Raw genomic sequence first — 19370 nt, 5'->3', positions numbered from 1 at the left:
TTGGATTTTTGAAAATTTGTCTTCGATAAAATTTTGTCTTGTCAGATTACGGTCAATTTGAAAATTAGAGTTCAAAATGCAACGATCAAAGACAAACTTTCGGTGGAATGAAATATAGTTTATAAAATCCGATGCAAACTCTGAATACAAATTTAGTTTCATTAACAATAAGTCCATATTGATCTGTATGCCTCGGACGAACTTTTCGCAAGTTTTTGTATTTTGTTTCCACCATCACCCTTCCCCCACCGACACATGAAAAATAATTTCATTTTCAATTCGACATTTTTATATTTTTTTCAGTTTATTAAAAACTTTTTTCAAAATTGCATAAAATTAAAAAACAGAAATATTTTAAGTATCAACTGTTAACTGATATACAGACTCTCGTCAGTGAAGCCACAAAAATCGATTCAGCGTTAGATTGAAGGCGCCACAAGAATTATAACTTAGTTGCGTTAGTGATCTAGTAAAGAAGTGAACAGAAAGCAGAATGTCGTTTTCGTCAAGTTTCTAATGTTTTACAAGGTACATGAATTGTTATGATCATTTTAAACAATATATAAATACAATATACAATCAATATTACATAAAATACAATATCAAAAAACTTAAATTTAGTAATAAATAAACTGGTAACAGATTATTTGGACTTACCTTAAAACAATTTGAATTAAATAATTAATAAAAAAAAATGACAAATTACTAAAGTAGAATCTGTTTTGTTTCTATACTTTCTTCACGTTTTTTAAAATAATAAGTCTGATATATGTCTATTCCATATTTCAAAATTTTATAGAGTATTAACTATCTCACTATTTGGTTATCATCGTAATTGGAAAAAGTTTGAACTACAGCATTTTCAAATTATCCACTCGAAACTCAAAACCACGTCAAAACTAAACGATCTGCTGCTCTAATATTTTCCACCATGCCATTTCAGGAAACTAATGACTAAATAAATTGCATGAACGTGAGTTTTAAACAAAATTTTTATTTCAATAAAATAAAAATTTGTAGAAGTAAACTTAACACCGTATTTTAAAAACAAGGGTTTAATTATTTCTTTGACCAGGGTGTTATCGTAGCTTCCAATTGAAAATATAAATTGTTAATTTGATGCTACCCAGTAAATTATACAGATCACCTTTTTGTAGAACTTCTGATCAAATAAAAATTCGTGGCTCATGTTTTTTTTTTCTAAATGTTTAATGTAAATTTCCAGTTTCAATCTGAAGAACTGTGGTGCCGTTCCAGCATGAAGAGTTACTACTAAATCACATGACTTCAGAATTTTGAACCAGCTAGTTCTAAGATATTTTTTAAATGATTTTCTCAAGTCAACAACATGGCTTTTGTGTGATATATTATATGAAAAAAATTGGTCTAAAGAGTTTAGACAGTACTTCCCTCGCTGTCGGAAACTTGACGACTGCATGCCTATTGTGTTTTTTTTCTCATTACATTTTTGTAGTGGGAATTTAAAAAAAAATTGCGATGACGTCATCAACATTTTTGCAAGGACACGTATATCAGTTGGGATAGATGTAGTGTAATACTAAGAATAAAATTATTATATTCTCAAATTTTCGGGAAAATGAATTGGGTCGTTTGAATATTGATTTGTAATAATCAATAAAATAACGAAACAATTTACTCACGTATACCTACGTATCAGAGGCAACTGAAAATCGTGTATGTATAAACATTGTTAATTTAAGATGACAGGCGTAACAGCATACGTGAGAGCCAAACACAGAAACTGTAAACAAAACGACCGTCGGTTTTATTGCTTCGACTTCCGCTTATTATATAAAACATTGGGTTTTATTTTAATTCTTGACGGTGAAATTCACAATTGGTTGATTATAAACATGTCTATTTCACATTCGCGGAATCAAGTGAACGCATAAAACAAATGCAGGTCTGTAATGTTAAAGTCGATGTAAATAAGCGTGCTACCCTTATGTTTCAACCGAGTTTTTCCTTTAACAAATTTTGTGTCTACCAAATTGGGTTGGTTGGGGTGTAATACTAATAATAAGTGTTGCCTTTAATTTAATCAATAAAATAAATTGACTTCATTAATTTTTTTGAACCACCTCTTAAGAAAATCTAAAAAATATGAATGGAATGATAAATCACAAGTACAAACTCATCATATTTTTTGCATTTTAGATAGGATTTATTCAGCAAAATTTAAGGGTGACGTCATCAATTTTTTTAGGAGGGATGAACAAATACATTTTGAACAAAAGTTTACCATGCTTATAATAACTTTAAAATATTCCCAAGATTTCAAAGCATTCGGTTTTGTAATTCCTGATTAAATCGATAAAATAAATTCACGCCTTCATTAATTTTTTTCAGTCACCCTGCATATGCAAATCCAAAAATATGAATGGAATGATAAATCACAAGTACAGACTCATCATATTTTGTACATTTTAGATGCGATTTATTCGGAAAACTTTTGAGCTGACGTCATCAGTTTTTTGTAGAAGATAACCAAATATATTTTGACTAAAAATTTATTATGCTCTTTATAACCTTAAAACATCTGCAAGATTTCAAAGCATTCGGTTTTGTACTTCCTGATTAAATCAATAAAATAAATTTACGCATTCATTAATTTTTTTGAGTCACTCTGTATATGCAAATCCAAAAAATATGAATGGAGTGATAAATGACAAGTACAGGCTCATCATATTTTGTACATTTTAGATATGATTTATTCGGCAAACTTTCGAGCTGACGTCATCAAGTTTTTGGAGGGGATAAGCAAATATATTTTGACTAAACATTTATTATGCTCTTTATGACCTTAAAACATCTGCAAGATTTCAGAGCATTCGGTTTTGTAGTTCCTGATTAAATCAATAAAATATATTTACGCATTCATTAATTTTTTTGAGTCACCCTGTATATGCAAATCCAAAAAATATTAATGGAGTGATAGTTCACAAGTACAGACTCATCATATTTTGTACATTTTAGATATGATTTATTCCACAAACTTTTGAGCTGACGTCATCAAGTTTTTGGAGGGGATAAGCAAATATTTTTTGACTAAAGATTTATGATGCTCTTTATAGCCTTAAAACATCTGCAACATTTCAAAGCATTCTGGTTAGCAGATTAAAAATTAAATTTCAAAATGTTGTTTTATAATTTTGATTTTTTTTCCAAAAATCTGGACGTTTCGGGTGAAAAGTCGATTCAGAGTTGTAAACTACATGTGTAGGACTATGTTATTTTATACAATTGAAAACCCATTTACTATGTACAATTTTGAAGTGACGTCATCGCTTTAGTGGTGGGGATGATTCGACAAATTTTGGTTAGCGTTTTACCATCTACATGATATTCTTAATATAAGTACAAAATTTCACAACAATCGGTCGAGTACTTTCGGAGATTATCTGTCTAATAAAAATCCGTGACAACAGACGGACAGACGGACAGACGGACAGACGGACAGACGGACAGACGGACAGACGGACAGACGGACAGACAGACGGAAATGGGAGACCTATTTCTTCGTCTTCTAGGGGTCATGAAAGATCGAGAAAACGTAAAAGTAGAGAGTCGGCCGACGGACTCGATTACAATACTTCCTTTGCTTACGCTCGGGAAGTAAAAAGGAATATCCCGTTTTTAATTAAAGAAAAGGGCATCTAAATATACTGACCGACAAAAAAATCGGTCACCTCAAATATTTCGCAAAAATCACTTTAAAAATTATTAATTTAACTAATGGTTGTTATTTTATTAAAGAACTAATCACTTTTGACACAGGGTATACAAATTAGTTAAAAAAAAAAGACAAATAAATACAGAATTAAATTTAAGAAACTGAAACAGTGCAATATTTCGGGGTGGCCGGTTTTTCGCCGCTAGGTATATTTTTCTTTAATTAAAAATGAGATATTCCTTTTTTCATGCATTTGCCGGTTAACGTATTTATGTTTGAAAAATTTTGGATTATCGAAAATGGAATTTAAATTAATTAATTAATGTTTTTTCGTCTTTCACACTATCAGTTCAAGTTCTTTTCATAAGCTGTTTCGATGTAATGATGATGTCTTCCGTAATCTTCCACAACGCGTCGATTTTTTTTTTTTTCAATTCTTTAAAAGAATGTACTGTTAAACTCTTCACTCTTATACATATTTAAAAACATTTGAAAAAATAATACCGACCCACTGATTTATATGTATTCTTTAACAGCTACTTAAAGTAGATTAATTAATTAATTAATTAATTAATTTAGTCAGAATGGACTAAGAGTAAAGACTAATTTAATATTTTTCTCTTACTTTGGTTAACGCTACAAGTTGATCATCCGTAATTTTAATTACAGAGTTCCATCATAACTTTATGAGACTAATTTACCACTTTAGATGAGTTCCTCAGTGATTGCTTGGAATTCTCACTGATCTAAATAAATAATACCGTCACAGTCTGGTTCAAAAAGTATTTCTATGAAAAAGACGCTATTAACAAGGTAAATTAACAACAATGTAATACCTACTCATTACTCAACATGACATATTATATATACATACAACAGATTTGAATATACCATGAAGGCAGAATGAGAAAGAGAAGATAGTGTGATTGACTGATTGTTTCATTGACGTGCTGGAAAGCGTTTTCCGGGTACTGGGAATAAAACACAACAATCATAATAAAATATCAAACATTAATGAAAGTCCTGTATTACGAACTCACCGTGTATGTATCCAATGTTTTATACACAGTCTTTCTTTTTATCGGTCGGACAATTTGCTCCACAATTGTTATAAACTATTTAAATCTGTATGTGTATAGTAGGTGTTAGGCCATTTAAAAATTTACTTGTAGACCGCCGAAATTTTTAATAATGTTTGAATTAAACTTGTATGCGTACTTATTTAATACATATTTATAATCTAACAATGAAACACAAAAGAAGACGAATTACTAACTAATTAATTATACTTAACTGTTTCAAACTTTTTAACAGTGTTTAAAAAAAAAAGAGTGCGTCGACCCAGGGACGCACGGATGGAGTTTTAGCTCTGCGTTGTTAATTTATATAAATTAAACACGTATACGCGGCGAAATCATTAATTTTATCTTAAAAAATAATAAAAACCAAAAATATGTTGCAGGTATATTTTTTGACAAAATGATGATTAATGATGATAATTGGGTTAATTAAAGTAAATATCCATGTATTGTCAATTGTTGTTTATTATAAAATATTCTTTTTTTATTTATTTATCACATAGAAATATCATAATTAATTATTAGGATTAGGCAAGGTCAAACTTGGTACGGCTCGTACGGGATGGGAATTCATTGCAGATACGGACTGCACTTCGTTTATTTGAGAATAGAATAACGTTGCTTCGTTCCACTCTGCTGTTAATTCCCGTTCTCATTTACTTAGCCGTTTTACTAATTACGTTTTCGATCATTGTATTTATGAAATAAGTGACGATTAAATTTAGTGATCCGGCGCGTCATGATTACATTTGTTCAGACTAGTGTCGGTGTCGGTGTCAGTGTCGAACTCGACATCCTATTCCGGCACGCGTCGTATAAGTGTTCTATGATACGGAAAGAAAGGAGTTAAAACTCCAATAAAATACAATTGCTTGCATTATTAATTTTAAAATAATATTTTCTTTTGAGCGTGAATACATTTCTTTCGGAACCAAAAAAACATTTGTTACAACAATAAGTGTTGCTCTATCTTCTATATAAATAATTAAATATGTTGAATATGTATTTAGTTTAATGTTTTTTAAGAATTGTATAGGTTTATTTCTCAGTTATTGCCTATCGCATTTTGTATGTGCATGGATTGTAAGACAAATTTTAATGTAAAATTTCATTCTATGATTCTTAATTTAATACGATAACCTGCATGTGTGAACTTCAAAATACAGCTACACAAATACAGTCTAAGAGCTACCGACCGATTTACTTTATGCAGGGTGTTATGGAATAGAATGTAAAAATTGAACCGGTTATAGAACTCATCATTAGTGTAAACTTTTCTATATCATATTTTGTTCAAAACTCTCTTGTTGAAGAATTAAAATTGAAAATACATGGACTATGAAAATCGCCACCCGTCTATGTGTAATTATTAATTTATACTTCGATGCAACAAAAACTATCCGCGCTTCACAAAAACGCAGTTCGACAGGACTTCCCTCGCCCCGGAAGTACAATAAAACATCTCCAGCTAAGACTTCTAAAAATTATAAAATTTCATCTTGCGAATTTTATTTTTTTTATGAGAATTCCTGTAAATGAAAATAAAGATGTGTGTGGATTATTAAAGTACAGGTACAGGAGCGTGCTACGCGTATATTTCAAATAAGTTTCTCCTTTACAGAATTTTGTGATGACGTCAACAACATTTTTGCAAGGACACGTATATCAATTTGAATAGGTGCAAATAATCCATATTAATAACACTATTGCATTCCCAAAGTTTCGAGAAAATGCTCTTAGACTATATTATTAAACCGCGGATAAAGTAGGTAGGTGACATGCCAGAATATAATTAGTTGAAACTGGAACTTATCCTGAGAGAGGTGTTGTTGAGTCAAGTTTGTTAAATCGATTTGAGCTAAGTTCTTTGAAACAGAGGAGAGCTATTGCTTCTATTAAATTTGTCTATAATCTTGTTCATGACCGTATAGATTGTATAGGACTCATGCAACAACTGTGTTTCTTAGTTCCTCGATTTAATTCACGGCATCAGGAGGTTTTTAAAACTCGTCGTTGTATGACCAATCTTGGAAGAAAGTGTCCACTGTTTGTGAGTTGTAAAAATTTCAATTGTGTCTCTTATAGATGTGACATGTTTTATGACAGTTTGGCTAGCATTTGTGCTAGTGCTTCTACCATTTTGTGTTAGGTGTGCTATTCTTTTGTCTACAGTCCGTAATAATTATTATTTGTTATGTTTGGTCATTTATGTATTCCTTAATATTCTTTTAGAGAGAATAACTATTAAGACTTGTCTTCATTATAGTTAACCAATAATGGAGTGGTATATGTTTAAATAGTATCTTTGTAGTGTTAAATATTTGGTATAATAGTAGTTCTCATTGAGTAATTCAGCTGTTGGTTATATTAAATATTATAATAATTTTATTGGTTTTGTCTAACTATATCATATTTTCAGTTTTAGTTTTGTTTCTTTTTTTTTTTTTGTCTCCGTAATTGGGCTTTTGCCTGTTGGGGCTGTAGTTTAAATAAATAAATAAATAAATAAATAAATAATAATTTTCAAGTGAGATTTACGTAATAAAACTTTGAGATAACGTCGTCAAATTGTTGTGGAGATGAGTAGATTAGTTAGACTTTTGCTTTGCCATCACATACCTACTCGGTAATCTTAAAAAGCGCACAAATTTTCTATAGTCATTAGTACATTGTAATGTCTGAGATTATCTGTCTAATAAAAATGTAAACATAGAGCAGATAACGACGACATGACAGACAGACAGACGACGGACATTGTTATATTCTACACACTGTAAAATATCAACAAAGCGTAAAATTAGACATTTATCTAAATACTCTGTTACAATAGTTCCTAGCTTATGCTCACGAAATTAAAAAATATAAATTTTAATAAAACAGTTGTAATCCTAAATATTGTCAAGCGAGAAAATGTATTGTTCACTGTTCAGAATAGTACAATAAATATTTCCTTTTAAAATTATGTACAGGGTGAGTCATCTAAAATGGGACACTTCGAATAACTTTTTTATTTATTAGCCAAAAGTAATACTAATATTAAATTTGCAAATGGAGAAAAATAGTCCGCGTGCATACCTACGTAAATTCACTGCTTTAAAACAAGAAACGGAAAAAATATATTACAGAAATATCATTTAACTTTTTTTATTTTCCAGATTTTGCATTTTTTTTTTTTTTTATTATTTAAAATTAGCTTCACTACATAATATTCGCAAATTATTGCAATTTTTCTTAAAAAAAAAAATAATAATTTTCTGACTAACGTTGTTCGCTAGTGCAACTTGACGTACAATTTGGTAAATTGGGTGGATGGTTCAGAAAAGCATAATAAATTAAATCATTTCATGAGTCTCAAAAATAAATGCTTCATTAGTTCATTACTTACTTAAAAACGTGTTTAGAGAAGAAAACACAGAAAATGCTTTAAGAAAATAATATTATAGAAACGGAAATAAAACCTATCAAAAATAATAAATATTGAACTCTGCAGAGTATTTTTTTCTCATTTTTATAGTAAAATATATAGTACTAAATATTGTTTTATTAACATTACAAGTGTTTTTTTTTGGCGAGCAAAATTTTGAATTCAATCGGAATGAAACATGCTATTTTATTCTCCACCCATTAATGTAACACAAAAATAGGAATTAATTCAATAAAAAAAAATGTAATGGAAAAGGATTCAGCAGTCTGGTACCTACGTAGTCATGATTCCCTATTTTTAATTTACGTTGTCATTGATTTTCAAAAGGTATCAAAAATTGATTCATTTTTCGCCAATAATGAATGTTGAAGAAGATTTGCCTCCAGATGTGGTCGAAAACGCACAAGTGATTGCAGATTACTTCCAACAAAATCGCGTGAAATCTATGACTTTGTCTACAAGCGCTTCATGAGATGGTGTAAGGAAAAAAACATTGAAACCTATTCCGAGAATGATTTGCTGGTGTATTTTGCCGATTTGGCAAGCGGAAGGTTACAAGTCAAAGAAATCAAGAGTTTTAACAAAATGACTAATTATAAAATTTTGAAGCTATGCTCCAGATGAAAAATATTCATTTACGAAAGTAAGTTCACAACTTAAATTAATGACGTGATGCAATTTATAAGTTGTTCTTCAGGTCGTTGTAATCTGCGAAGTGAGTGGCGCATGCTGTTGTCAGGAATTGGTGGAATTAAGAAAAGACATTATTGAAAATGTTAAATCAAGTTAACTTGTAACGATTCCTCAGACGAAAACTAAAAAGCCAAAATCATTTACCGTTACGGGGGGAAAATATTTTAATATTTCCTTACCAAAAATATATAGCTCTTCGACCAAAAAATTTTCATGAACGTCGATTTTTCGTTAAATACCTAAATGGAATCAGCGACAAGTAGTCGGGATTCACAAGTTTAGCGATGTTCCAGGAGAAGTAGCTAAATTTTTAAAATTGACAATTTTAAAATTTAGAAATTATGTAATGCGTTTAATTATTAATAAAATTATAAAATATTAAAGACAACATTATTAATATTTTCAAAATTGACTAAAAAATTTAGTTTGAGATTAATTATTATTTGTTTTTAATCCTAGCATTTAAAAGATTTTTTAATCCTAGGATTAAAAGTGAATGTTGTAACGCAAGTTTTTTTTTCCTAATTACAAAAACGCCTACTTTTAGTGTTGAAATTGTCATTAAAAGTGTCATATTTTAAGACGGTTGGAGAAAAAACAATTTTTTGCTAGGTTTTTATTAATAATTATTTTGTTTCCTATCACTTATCTCATGTTAATGAAATGACGCATATTCGACTTTATTTATATATTTCCTCTGTTCAAAAATATGATATACATTTTACAAAATTATTATAATTAACGAGCAGTGGCGGCTCGTCAGGGGAGGCAGTGCCTCCCCTGGAAAAATTGACTATTAGTTTTTGTTTTAATATCTGTTAACTTCAATATATTTTAAAGATATAGCAAATAACTTTTATAGAACCCTGTGATTTATTAAAACGCATCTTGGTCACATATTTGAAGTACGCGCTTTCGACAGGAATAAGCGCTGATCATCACTGTGTAGGCCAGCTTCAGACGGAGGCATGCCTCAGCTAGACGGATATCTTCAGTATGATTAGTCAGTGGTGCTAATATGTTTTTGAGAAAGACAATAGTCATCAGTGCTTTATCAAAGCGCCAGCGGAGGCACCAACGCCTACCGTCCTTAAGCCAATCAGATCGAATTTTTTAATCTCCCGGTGAAACGGCACAATGCTGAACAGGGATGTTGAATGCATTTAGTTGTGCATTAATTAGATGCAAGGAAAGGTGTTCACCGAGGTTATGTATTAAAACTTTTAAGTTAACTTGAAAACAGTAGGACAATGAAAATCTCAGTTTTGGAATGCTGATAGGAACATAAGAATCCCTAACCTCCAGAATTTCTTATAATGTTTAAATATTTAAGCACGGTTTTCTTACCACGAACAATTATAGGTCAAAGATTTAGAACCTCTCATCCACATTTGAGCAGAACTTTATTAATTAATTGATTAATATATTTAAATCAGCCCTAGATCATATGAATTTTATTTTAATGCTAATAAAGCAAAATCTGTAGTCTTTACACCTTCTCGTTGGTTTGTGTGAAGCAATTAGGTAAATGTTTTTTATTCGAGAAGTGTACCCATATAGAGATGTTCCTGACTTAGAGTTATTTGTATTGTTTTCATAAAAACGAATAAACAATCTGTCTTTTAACAAAAGTAATTGCGAACATGTTAATTAATACCTGCCGCTTTTGAAACGAAAGTGTTGCCTCACCTAACGAAAAGACCACGAGCCGCTACTGTTAACGAGTGATGACCAGCAAATTATGATAATATAATCAAGTAATTTTGTTTGCAACTTGTATAATAATGGAACAGCATATAAATAGTGGACTGAGATCTACGTTCGTTTCTGTTAAAAAAGTGACCAAGAAAATTACTACATCAATAACAACAAAATAAATCGACACCCGCTGAATTTAAAAAATAAGAGATTTTAGAAAGAATAATTAAATTAAATTAATCAATGCATATCATTACTTGATCTTAGTACCCGTAATGATAGAAGTCTTGCCTGAATGCCGGTCATTTCCGGGTCAGTGGTGGGTCTTATAATAATAATGTATTATAATAATCTAATTTATTTATTTAATTATTTATTTAATTTTAAGTATAAAATTCTTCATCTTAATAAATCCAAACTTCGTCGTGAGGGAAGGTTACCAACGAGATTGGTATGTTCTCTAGAAGCTCTAAATAAAGTCCCATTCCATATAAATTGAAATGTATCGTCGTTATAATAGTAATCGTATTATTAAATAAAGTTACAAATGTATACCCCAATTTCGGACAAAAATAAATTTAAAAAGTATACCATATTTTCGGACGGAGGGAGTACTAAATTCCGTTAGCATAGATTTATAAATAAAAAGTTATTGGAAGTGTCCCCTTTTAGCTATATCACCCTGTACTTAACTGAAATGGTGGCCACAATTGCCCCGTTTTCTGTGACACGACTTGCAAAAATACTTGAGAACTCATTTTTCGATAGACCTACTGTTTTAATTCAAGCGTCAGTTTTAATTAATTTTGTTAATCAAACTACTTAGCACACATCGTCTAGTCAAAATACCCTCTCTCCCTATAAAGTGGTAGCACACACTCTTCCCATTTTTTTTAATTCACTTTATCTCTATTTACTTATGTATTCAATGTGAAAATATTAAAATATATCATCAATACCCCACGATCGATACATTTATCGCTTTATTATCAGTGCCATGCCTACATTGCCATGCATACCATATGCCACTGGCAATAATATTTAGCTTACGCTGCGCAACCTTTAAATGTTTACTTTAAATATTTAATTAGAACAATTTTAGTGCCCATATCTTTGACGCAATACAAATTGTAATAATACAAACCCATTACAGATTTGTACGTCGTACGTCAAAGCCCAGGTAATTGTACCAATGATTTTCGTTTCTCGTCGGTCGTCCGGTAGGTACCATTTCCCATTCCATCAAGCATCGAGCAGAATGTGGTGGTGGTACCATGGAATGAATCACCATCAGTGAAATTTTACTGTCGTGCAGCAAAATTTACGGTATTCAGCTGCTCTGTTGTTTTAGCGGTTGTGATAACGACTTTATATTCTATAAATTAACTAGTTTTGCATAAAATGTTAGTGAAGTTTCAACGTTAAATTATCTTACGTGGCGACAAATATCGGTAAAACAGAACAAGGTGAGTTTTTCAATCGCAATAGGCAAGGACGTACAAATTACGTATATGTAATTTGGCGACGAATAATTCGTGAAGCCTTTCGTAAACACCTGCTTGTTGGACACGTTTTTTAATACCTGATTCTTGCAGTACCGGCAATCATGTTTGCGAAGAAACAAAAAATAAACAAATTTAAACCGAACTAAGAGAACAAAATTTTATACGGGATCATTATTTATTACTCTTTGCTTTGCCCATAAATTCGTCAAAATATTTTGTTGTACAGTTCAAATATTTTTTGATAAACGTTGCTTCATTTTATAACGTGTGCTATAAACAGATACATTTTTCTATAATTTGAATAAAAAAACAAGTAAAAAATTTCACAATCTTTCGAAATTAATAATTTTGCCATTTTTGTCTGGTCACCAATTTTTTACCAAGTATGTATTAAATTTTTGTTTCGGAAAAAAGTAGTTCATTCTATTATTTCTACTGTTTACATTAATAGTCATTCACATACCGCACATATATCCAGGTATTGTTACGAGTTTTCATTTCCTTTAAAAGAGCTTAGGTGCATTACCATCTGACTCAACACAAAATAATTTTTACAATACCTGTAGATAAGAGCTTCCGAGAAATACCGTGTCAGTAACCTGCCCATTTTGTTACAGATCTATGGCAGAATATCTCCAATATGAATGGCGCCCTCAAAAAATCATTCCAGAACCCATGAAAAATGAACCTATTGACAAGAATACTTCAATTCAAGGACTTCGCACCATCATTCAACAATCCAGTGACGTCGAATTAAAAAACAACGTTCAGCAAGATGATAAAACTCTTCTCAAATTTCTTTATGCTAGAAAATTTAATATACCTGATACTTTCCTGCTATTACAAAATTACTACTGGTACAGGAAAAAGAATCAAATGATATTTGAGAATTTTAATGTAGAATCAGCAGATATACGAAATGCTTTAGAAAGTGGTCTTCCTGGTGTTTTGTCTTCCAAAGATCGAAAGGGGAGGTGTGTTTTAATATTGAACGCCACAAACTGGGATTGTAGTTATAGTTTGATAAGTATTTATCGTTCCATTTTACTGAGTTTAGAATTTTTATCTAATGATATTCATAATCAGGCTAGAGGATTTGTTGTGATCGTTGACTGGACTGAGTTTTCATTTAGACAAAGCACAAATTTGAAACCCTCAATTTTGAAGTTAATGATTGAAGGTTTGCAAGATTGCTTTCCAGCTAAATTTAAGGGAATACATTTTATTGGTCAACCATGGTATGTAGAGGCAGCTTTAACGATAATCAAACCATTTCTGAAAGAAAAGATTAAGGAAAGAATTTTCGTGCATGGCAACAATTTAAGCACTCTGCATGATTATGTACACAAAGATATTTTACCAGCAGAACTGGGAGGCGAACAACCCAGTTATAATCCAGAAATTTGGTTAAAAATACTAGCTGAAAGCACTTAGATTGAAAGAGTTATTTAAACTACATTGCACTTATTTATTTACTTACTAGAATCATCTCAAATAAATTTACATGACAATTGAGAAATTCAGTATTACAGTGATTAAACTGCTGTGATCTATTGAACGTCCAATATTTTGTAGTGGCAAATAAATTTTAAACTAACCATTAGCCTTTTATTTTCACATTACCAGGAGCGAGGATTTTAACATTTTGCTTTTTCGAATCTTTCTGAAACATCTTTCCAATTGACTACTTCAAAAATAGCTTTCACGTAATCCGCCCTAACGTTCTTATATTGCAAATAATAAGCGTGTTCCCACACGTCTATTCCTAAGAGCGGAATAAGCCCTGTTGTAGCTTGAAGAGGGTCTTGGTTAGCACAAGTTGCAATTTTCAAACATCCCGATTTTGGGCAATAACCTAACCAGCCCCAACCAGATCCTTGCACTCCAATCGACGAAGCAGATAATTGATCTTTCAACTGTTCAATGCTTCCAAATGATGATTCAATTGCTTTTTTAAGAGGTTCGCTTGGCTGTGTTGATTCAGGGGATAGATTTTTCCAAAAAATTGAATGATTTAGATGCCCGCCTCCGTTGAATCTCAATGCTGGTTCTAAGGACACAACAGTACTAAAATTCTTCGCTCATTAAAAAGAATACACAATCAGACAGAAATTCTACCTTATGTCACCTTTGCTGAGGGCAGTTTTTAATTTTTCTTCGGCTGCATTTAAATTAGTGACATAGGTTTGATGATGCTTAGTATGATGAAGACTCATAATATCTCGAGAAACGATAGGCTCGAGGGCTTCATAAGCATAAGGTAGTTCGGGCAAGGCATGAGCTGCCCGAGTATTTGAACTGCAAAAAGTGAGGTTAGTTTTCTAAACAGAAAATTTCCTTTTCTTACATAATAGCATTGGTAGCAAGTCTTCTTAGAGCAAACATCTTATATTTAATTTGCACACTGGTTAAATACACTTTACAATTGTAGCAACTGCTCTTACAACCTAGACGACCTCGACTTCTTTGACATTGATTTGACAATTGACAGATATTTTATAACTACACCACGGTCCTCTGGAGTAGATCTGCGCCGTAATGATAGTCCACAACAGATTTAACAATTACGTAAACAAATTGTAATGGAATGGTCAGGCCCGTTTTAATTTTTATAAGTAATGGTATTAAAATACACATAAAAATTGTTCATTATTTCAAAGATATACCTGTTAATGAAAATATGTTTTAATTTTAAATTTAAAATCAAAATGTAAGACAGAATGTTGGCGTAAAAAAGGGTATAATACTTAGAGATTACACATCAGACAGTAATAACAAAGTAGCATTATAATGTAGACAGTAAACATGTAAATTTAACTGATTTTTTTAACTTCAACATCAAACACAAGAACAGCATTTGGTGGAATAACTGGTGGGGAACCGTCTGAACCATAAGCAACCTTGGGTGGGCAAACAATGCGCCTCTTTCCTCCAACCTTCATTCCTACCAAGCCAATATCCCAGCCTTTAATCACCTCTCCTTTTCCAACTCTAAAACTAAATCCAGGGCCTTTTGTTGTTGAATCAAACATTTTATTGTTGTCTTTGAGGCGTCCTTCATAGTAGACATGAACAAATTTGCCCTCTTTCACAGGTTCACCAGCACCTTCCTTCAGGTCTTGTACAATAACTCCTCCTTTTAAAACAGTCTTTTTTAATTTCTGTTGTGGTTCTTTCTTTTCTTGTTTTTTAGGTTTTTCTTTAGGAACTTTCTCTTGCGTTTTCTGTTTTTGTTTTGCATTTGTTTTAGTAGTTACACCATTTTGTTTTGGTTTAACAACTTTTTCTTCTTCACTTTCTTCATCTTCTTCATTGCTCAAACTAGAAGCGTCCTCATCATCTTCCTAATGACAATCATTAATAAAAATGGCAATCCAATTTTTAATTAAATTACCTCCTCCTCTCCCTCTTCGTCCTCTGCTTCACCCTCTTCTTCATCCTCAGATTCTTCTTCATCACCCTCCTCCTCGTCGATTGCTTCATCAATATCAAAACTTGAATCTGATTCATCATCTTCTTCTTCTTCTACTTCTGAAGCAGTAACTGCATTATTTTTTGTTGTTTTAGACTTTTTGGTGGGAGCTGTAAACAGCAATGTTTAAACATAGTACCAACCAAAAAACTAATTTCTTACGGCCATCTACTGCTTCTTTTTTGGGACGCTTTTTTTCTGCAATTTGTGAGACTTCTTCCTCTTCAATTTCTTCATTAAAAAAGTCATCTCCCGATATTAAGTATCCACTTAAGTGCACATGGGCTTTTCCATTAGTAGCGAAAGATACTTTTGAACCAGCCTACAAATACTTGTTGATGAACAAGGCTTTTGCTTTTACAAAGTATTACCTCAAAATTAAGATCTAGGGGACACTGGACTTTATCTTTTTTGTTGAGAGTACATAAAAGATAATTTCGCCCTTCAAAAACACACATTACTTGTGCTGGATCATCACTGGAATTCGAAATGTCCAAGGCGGCCATCGACACGTGGAATGAAACTTTTACTTTTTGGGTGTAGCATCTACCCGGTTCCATAATTAAACCTATTGCAAATTATAACTGGTATTAATTGTAATTAAGAAAAAATCATAGCGTTCTTACATTAAAACACGTGGTAAAAAAGCGGCAAATTAACTACATGTAATTTCAGTGTTTTTACTCACCCCAAAACATTTTGAATGAATTTATTTTAGTCCTTATCGTAATACAACAACTTTACGTTAAAAATAAAAGAATAAAATTCTGATTACAAACGGTTAAACGGCCAACTCTGTCAATGCAGAAGAATCACATTTCACGAAACGGCGACATGGAAGAAAAATGGTTTAGGGCGCATGCGCAACAACGAACCATGGAATTTTGCGCGAAAACCGATAAAATAAAATAAGGACTTAAATTAGTAAGAAATAAAAAGAGAGGATAAAGCAACAAAAAAAGCAATCCACACTACCCATCATAGTGTAACAAGGACTAACGTTAACAAATATCCTATGTTTTCGTAGTACATATTATCAATAGTAAAATAGTATCATATTGTTATTAGTCATTATCATTAAAATTTACTCCTTGTTCTTTGCTGTAATGACGGTGATGACTGCTTTGTTGACCACTACCATTCATAGGATATCCTCACTTGCAGGATTTTCTGTTGTTTCACAAAGTTACTGGTTAAAGTTCAATTAAAATTATAATGTGAATAACTGATAATCACTATTGTAAGTCTTTATGTAGTTTAAAGCAATGTAAGTGTAAAACCAAGTAAATGTCATGGCCATCAGAGTTCCATCAGGGTAGACCGTGTGACAGTAACGGATATAAATATGTTGCGCAATTTAAAATATGAGTTTTGTAAAAAATTATTCGGATAAATAATTTTTCTAATAATTTTTTTCAGTTACTTATGTTCCAAGATGATACATATTTCAAGCGTTTTTTAAATTGTCTAAAGTGTATCTGATAAACATCATCCTCAAAGTTGGCATTACATTGTTAATTGCTTTTCGCATTCTCCGTTGTGATACAAAAGCATGCTCATGTGATGCTCATTCAACACCAATTCGAGCTTTTTATTAATCATATCCTGTCTTAAATAAAATGTTATATTCTATAAAATATGTAGGTATATATAATATGAAATTCGTAGAAATCTGCATTGTTCGCTATATGTTGTCGTTGTAAACTAAATAATGAAGTAACCGGTAAATTTTGAATGACGGAAAGTTTCGAAATACCTTATTTTCTCATTCATCAATTCAGTATATTTCAGTGGTTGTCAGCATTCGGACAGGAGCCGGATGCTGGATTCACCTGTCATCACTGGCATTACATTTTAAGTACAAATATCTCACTAATATAATATACAGGGTTTCTATAAAAGATTATAGGGTCGAAGTAGGTCATGAAAATGTACCGCCTCTCAGTTTTGAACTTTACAAAATGTCCAAGGACGCCAAATACCACACGCATCTGTATAACTGGTTGCCTAATAAGGAAATCTTGTCAAAGATATTTGAGGATTCTGCTCAAGTCGTCTCAAATTATCAACAACTTCCCCAGATACTAAAAGTCTTCCAGGAGATTTCCATTTGTTGACACTGCCAGTTCCAAAAAATCTGTTGATTACATCTCTAATGTGAGCCTCTAACGATGTTTCTTGAATTATTAACTCACGGTATTTGGCCAGATATTCTTGCTTTCAAGCGTTTACAGAATACAGCCACTCTTCGTTTACGAATGTCGCATTGCGATAACAAGACATAACAATAAAAGTGTCTTGTTTAACAGAATAAATCATTATTTTCATGGTCTTCGCTTCCTATCACCAAAACAAAATTTTCGTACGCAAGCACCAAGAGTTTTGAAAATGACTCTTTTGTTGTTGCGAGCTTATTACTGTAATTAACAACTGAAAAACGTTAAAACCACAGAACTATAGTTCTATGTAATTAGCACTGATGAAATATCCAATATCATAGTTAAGTTAATTAAATATTTAGGAATACAAATGGACGATAAATTGACATTCAGAAAGCATGCCAGATGCGTTATTAAAAAATTGGTCTAAAGAGTTTAGACAGTACTTCCCTCGCTTTCAGAACCGTGTCTTTATATCTACTATAGATTCTTCTCATTAGAGTTCTGTGAGCCTGTGACGGGATATTTCAATAATTTCGCTTTCACTCTGGAAGTCACGGCTCGTTCGTAATTTGATCAATAATAACTTGACTGATTCATTAATTTTTTTGAGTCATCCTGTATAAGCAGATCTAAAAAATATGAATGCAATGATAAATTACAAGTATAGTCTGATCATATTTTGCACATTTTCGAAAGGATTTATTCGGCAAAATTTTGAGATGACGTAATCAATGTTTTGGGGTTGATAAACAGATACACTTTGATTAAAAAGTTAAGATTCTTACAATAACTTCAAAACGTCTGCAAGATTTCAAAGTATTCAGTTTTGCAATTCTTGATTTAATCAATAAAATAAATTGACTCAGTCATTAAAATTTTGAGACACCCCGTTTAAGCAAATCCAATGTTTTTTTTTGTATAGTGATAAATCACAAGTATTGTCTCCTCATACTTTGCACATTTAAGATACGATATATCAGCGAAATTTTGAGATGACGTCAGTGGCGTAACAACCGGTGTTCCATATGTTTGCCGGAACACGGGCCCGTTTCTTCAAAGAAAAAAAAGAAATTTAAATGTACGGTGATCCCAGGATCGATCGTTCATTGCTATTTACGATTTTTTAAATATAAACTCAGGTTTTAACAACCGGCAACGGCGGCCGGAGGAAATGCAGCATCTGTTTCTAACACCCCATTCCATTTAGTAAATTACCAATCTTTAGCCGACAAAAGTAAGACTAATTCATGAAGCAGGACAACAAAATTTTCAGGGGAACTTCATGCTGTAAGACGTGAAAAAATTCAGTTTCAGTTGTGTTTTATGAAAATTTTCGTATTTTCAAAACTATTTTAATTTTGTACTTGTGGTGCTTTTTTGGAATAATAAAATATATCTGATGTATGTTGCAACTAATTTTTTAAGTAGAAAAGAAGCTTGACCGCGAAATTATTACAGAATGAGTACCTATAGTACCTGCACTAGTTTCAGTGAAATTATCACAGCAAGTTTCACTTTTCTTACAGTACCTCTTTCGGTGGCTTCAGCGGAAAGATCTTTTTCGAAATTAAAAATGACTAAATTTTTTTTAAAAAACACAATGGGCCAATGCAAATTATCTTCACTGGCTATTATCTCAATTG

The 19370-nt window shown here is 31.7% G+C and overlaps 3 protein-coding genes across 5 annotated transcripts; 1 reads left to right on the top strand and 2 right to left on the bottom strand.

Moving 5' to 3' along the window:
* The first annotated feature begins 459 nt into the window (after positions 1-459).
* On the top strand, positions 460-13691 carry LOC135132307 (clavesin-1-like). Of its 3 annotated transcripts, none has more exons than XM_064060358.1 (2): positions 460-528; positions 12711-13691. In XM_064060358.1, exon 2 carries the CDS (start codon positions 12715-12717, stop codon positions 13525-13527), a length of 813 nt encoding a protein of 270 aa, XP_063916428.1. In that variant the 5' UTR covers positions 460-528; positions 12711-12714; the 3' UTR covers positions 13528-13691. The 3 variants fall into 3 exon arrangements, with proteins under 3 accessions (XP_063916428.1, XP_063916429.1, XP_063916426.1); XM_064060359.1 differs by lacking the exon at positions 460-528 and adding an exon at positions 11630-11768; XM_064060356.1 differs by lacking the exon at positions 460-528 and adding an exon at positions 11781-12054.
* LOC135132309 (superoxide dismutase [Mn] 1, mitochondrial-like) lies at positions 13688-14628 on the bottom strand. The gene is made up of 3 exons (XM_064060363.1): positions 14441-14628; positions 14212-14391; positions 13688-14160 (listed from the first exon to the last, which is right to left on the bottom strand). Exons 1-3 carry the CDS (start codon positions 14476-14478, stop codon positions 13731-13733), a joined length of 648 nt encoding a protein of 215 aa, XP_063916433.1. The 5' UTR covers positions 14479-14628; the 3' UTR covers positions 13688-13730.
* A 134-nt stretch (positions 14629-14762) lies between these two features.
* On the bottom strand, positions 14763-16417 carry LOC135132306 (46 kDa FK506-binding nuclear protein). Its single transcript, XM_064060355.1, has 5 exons — positions 16254-16417; positions 15937-16133; positions 15728-15887; positions 15488-15675; positions 14763-15437 (listed from the first exon to the last, which is right to left on the bottom strand). The coding sequence occupies exons 1-5, from the start codon at positions 16261-16263 to the stop codon at positions 14907-14909; spliced, it is 1086 nt and encodes a 361-aa protein (XP_063916425.1). The 5' UTR covers positions 16264-16417; the 3' UTR covers positions 14763-14906.
* Positions 16418-19370: the final 2953 nt, after the last annotated feature.

This window comes from Zophobas morio, unplaced genomic scaffold (genome assembly GCF_036711695.1).
Source record: "Zophobas morio isolate AGI-343-1 ecotype UQ-CSIRO unplaced genomic scaffold, CSIRO_AGI_Zmor_V1 ptg000021l, whole genome shotgun sequence".
NCBI lineage: Eukaryota > Metazoa > Arthropoda > Insecta > Coleoptera > Tenebrionidae > Zophobas > Zophobas morio.
This window is presented reverse-complemented; position numbering and strand designations above follow the sequence as displayed.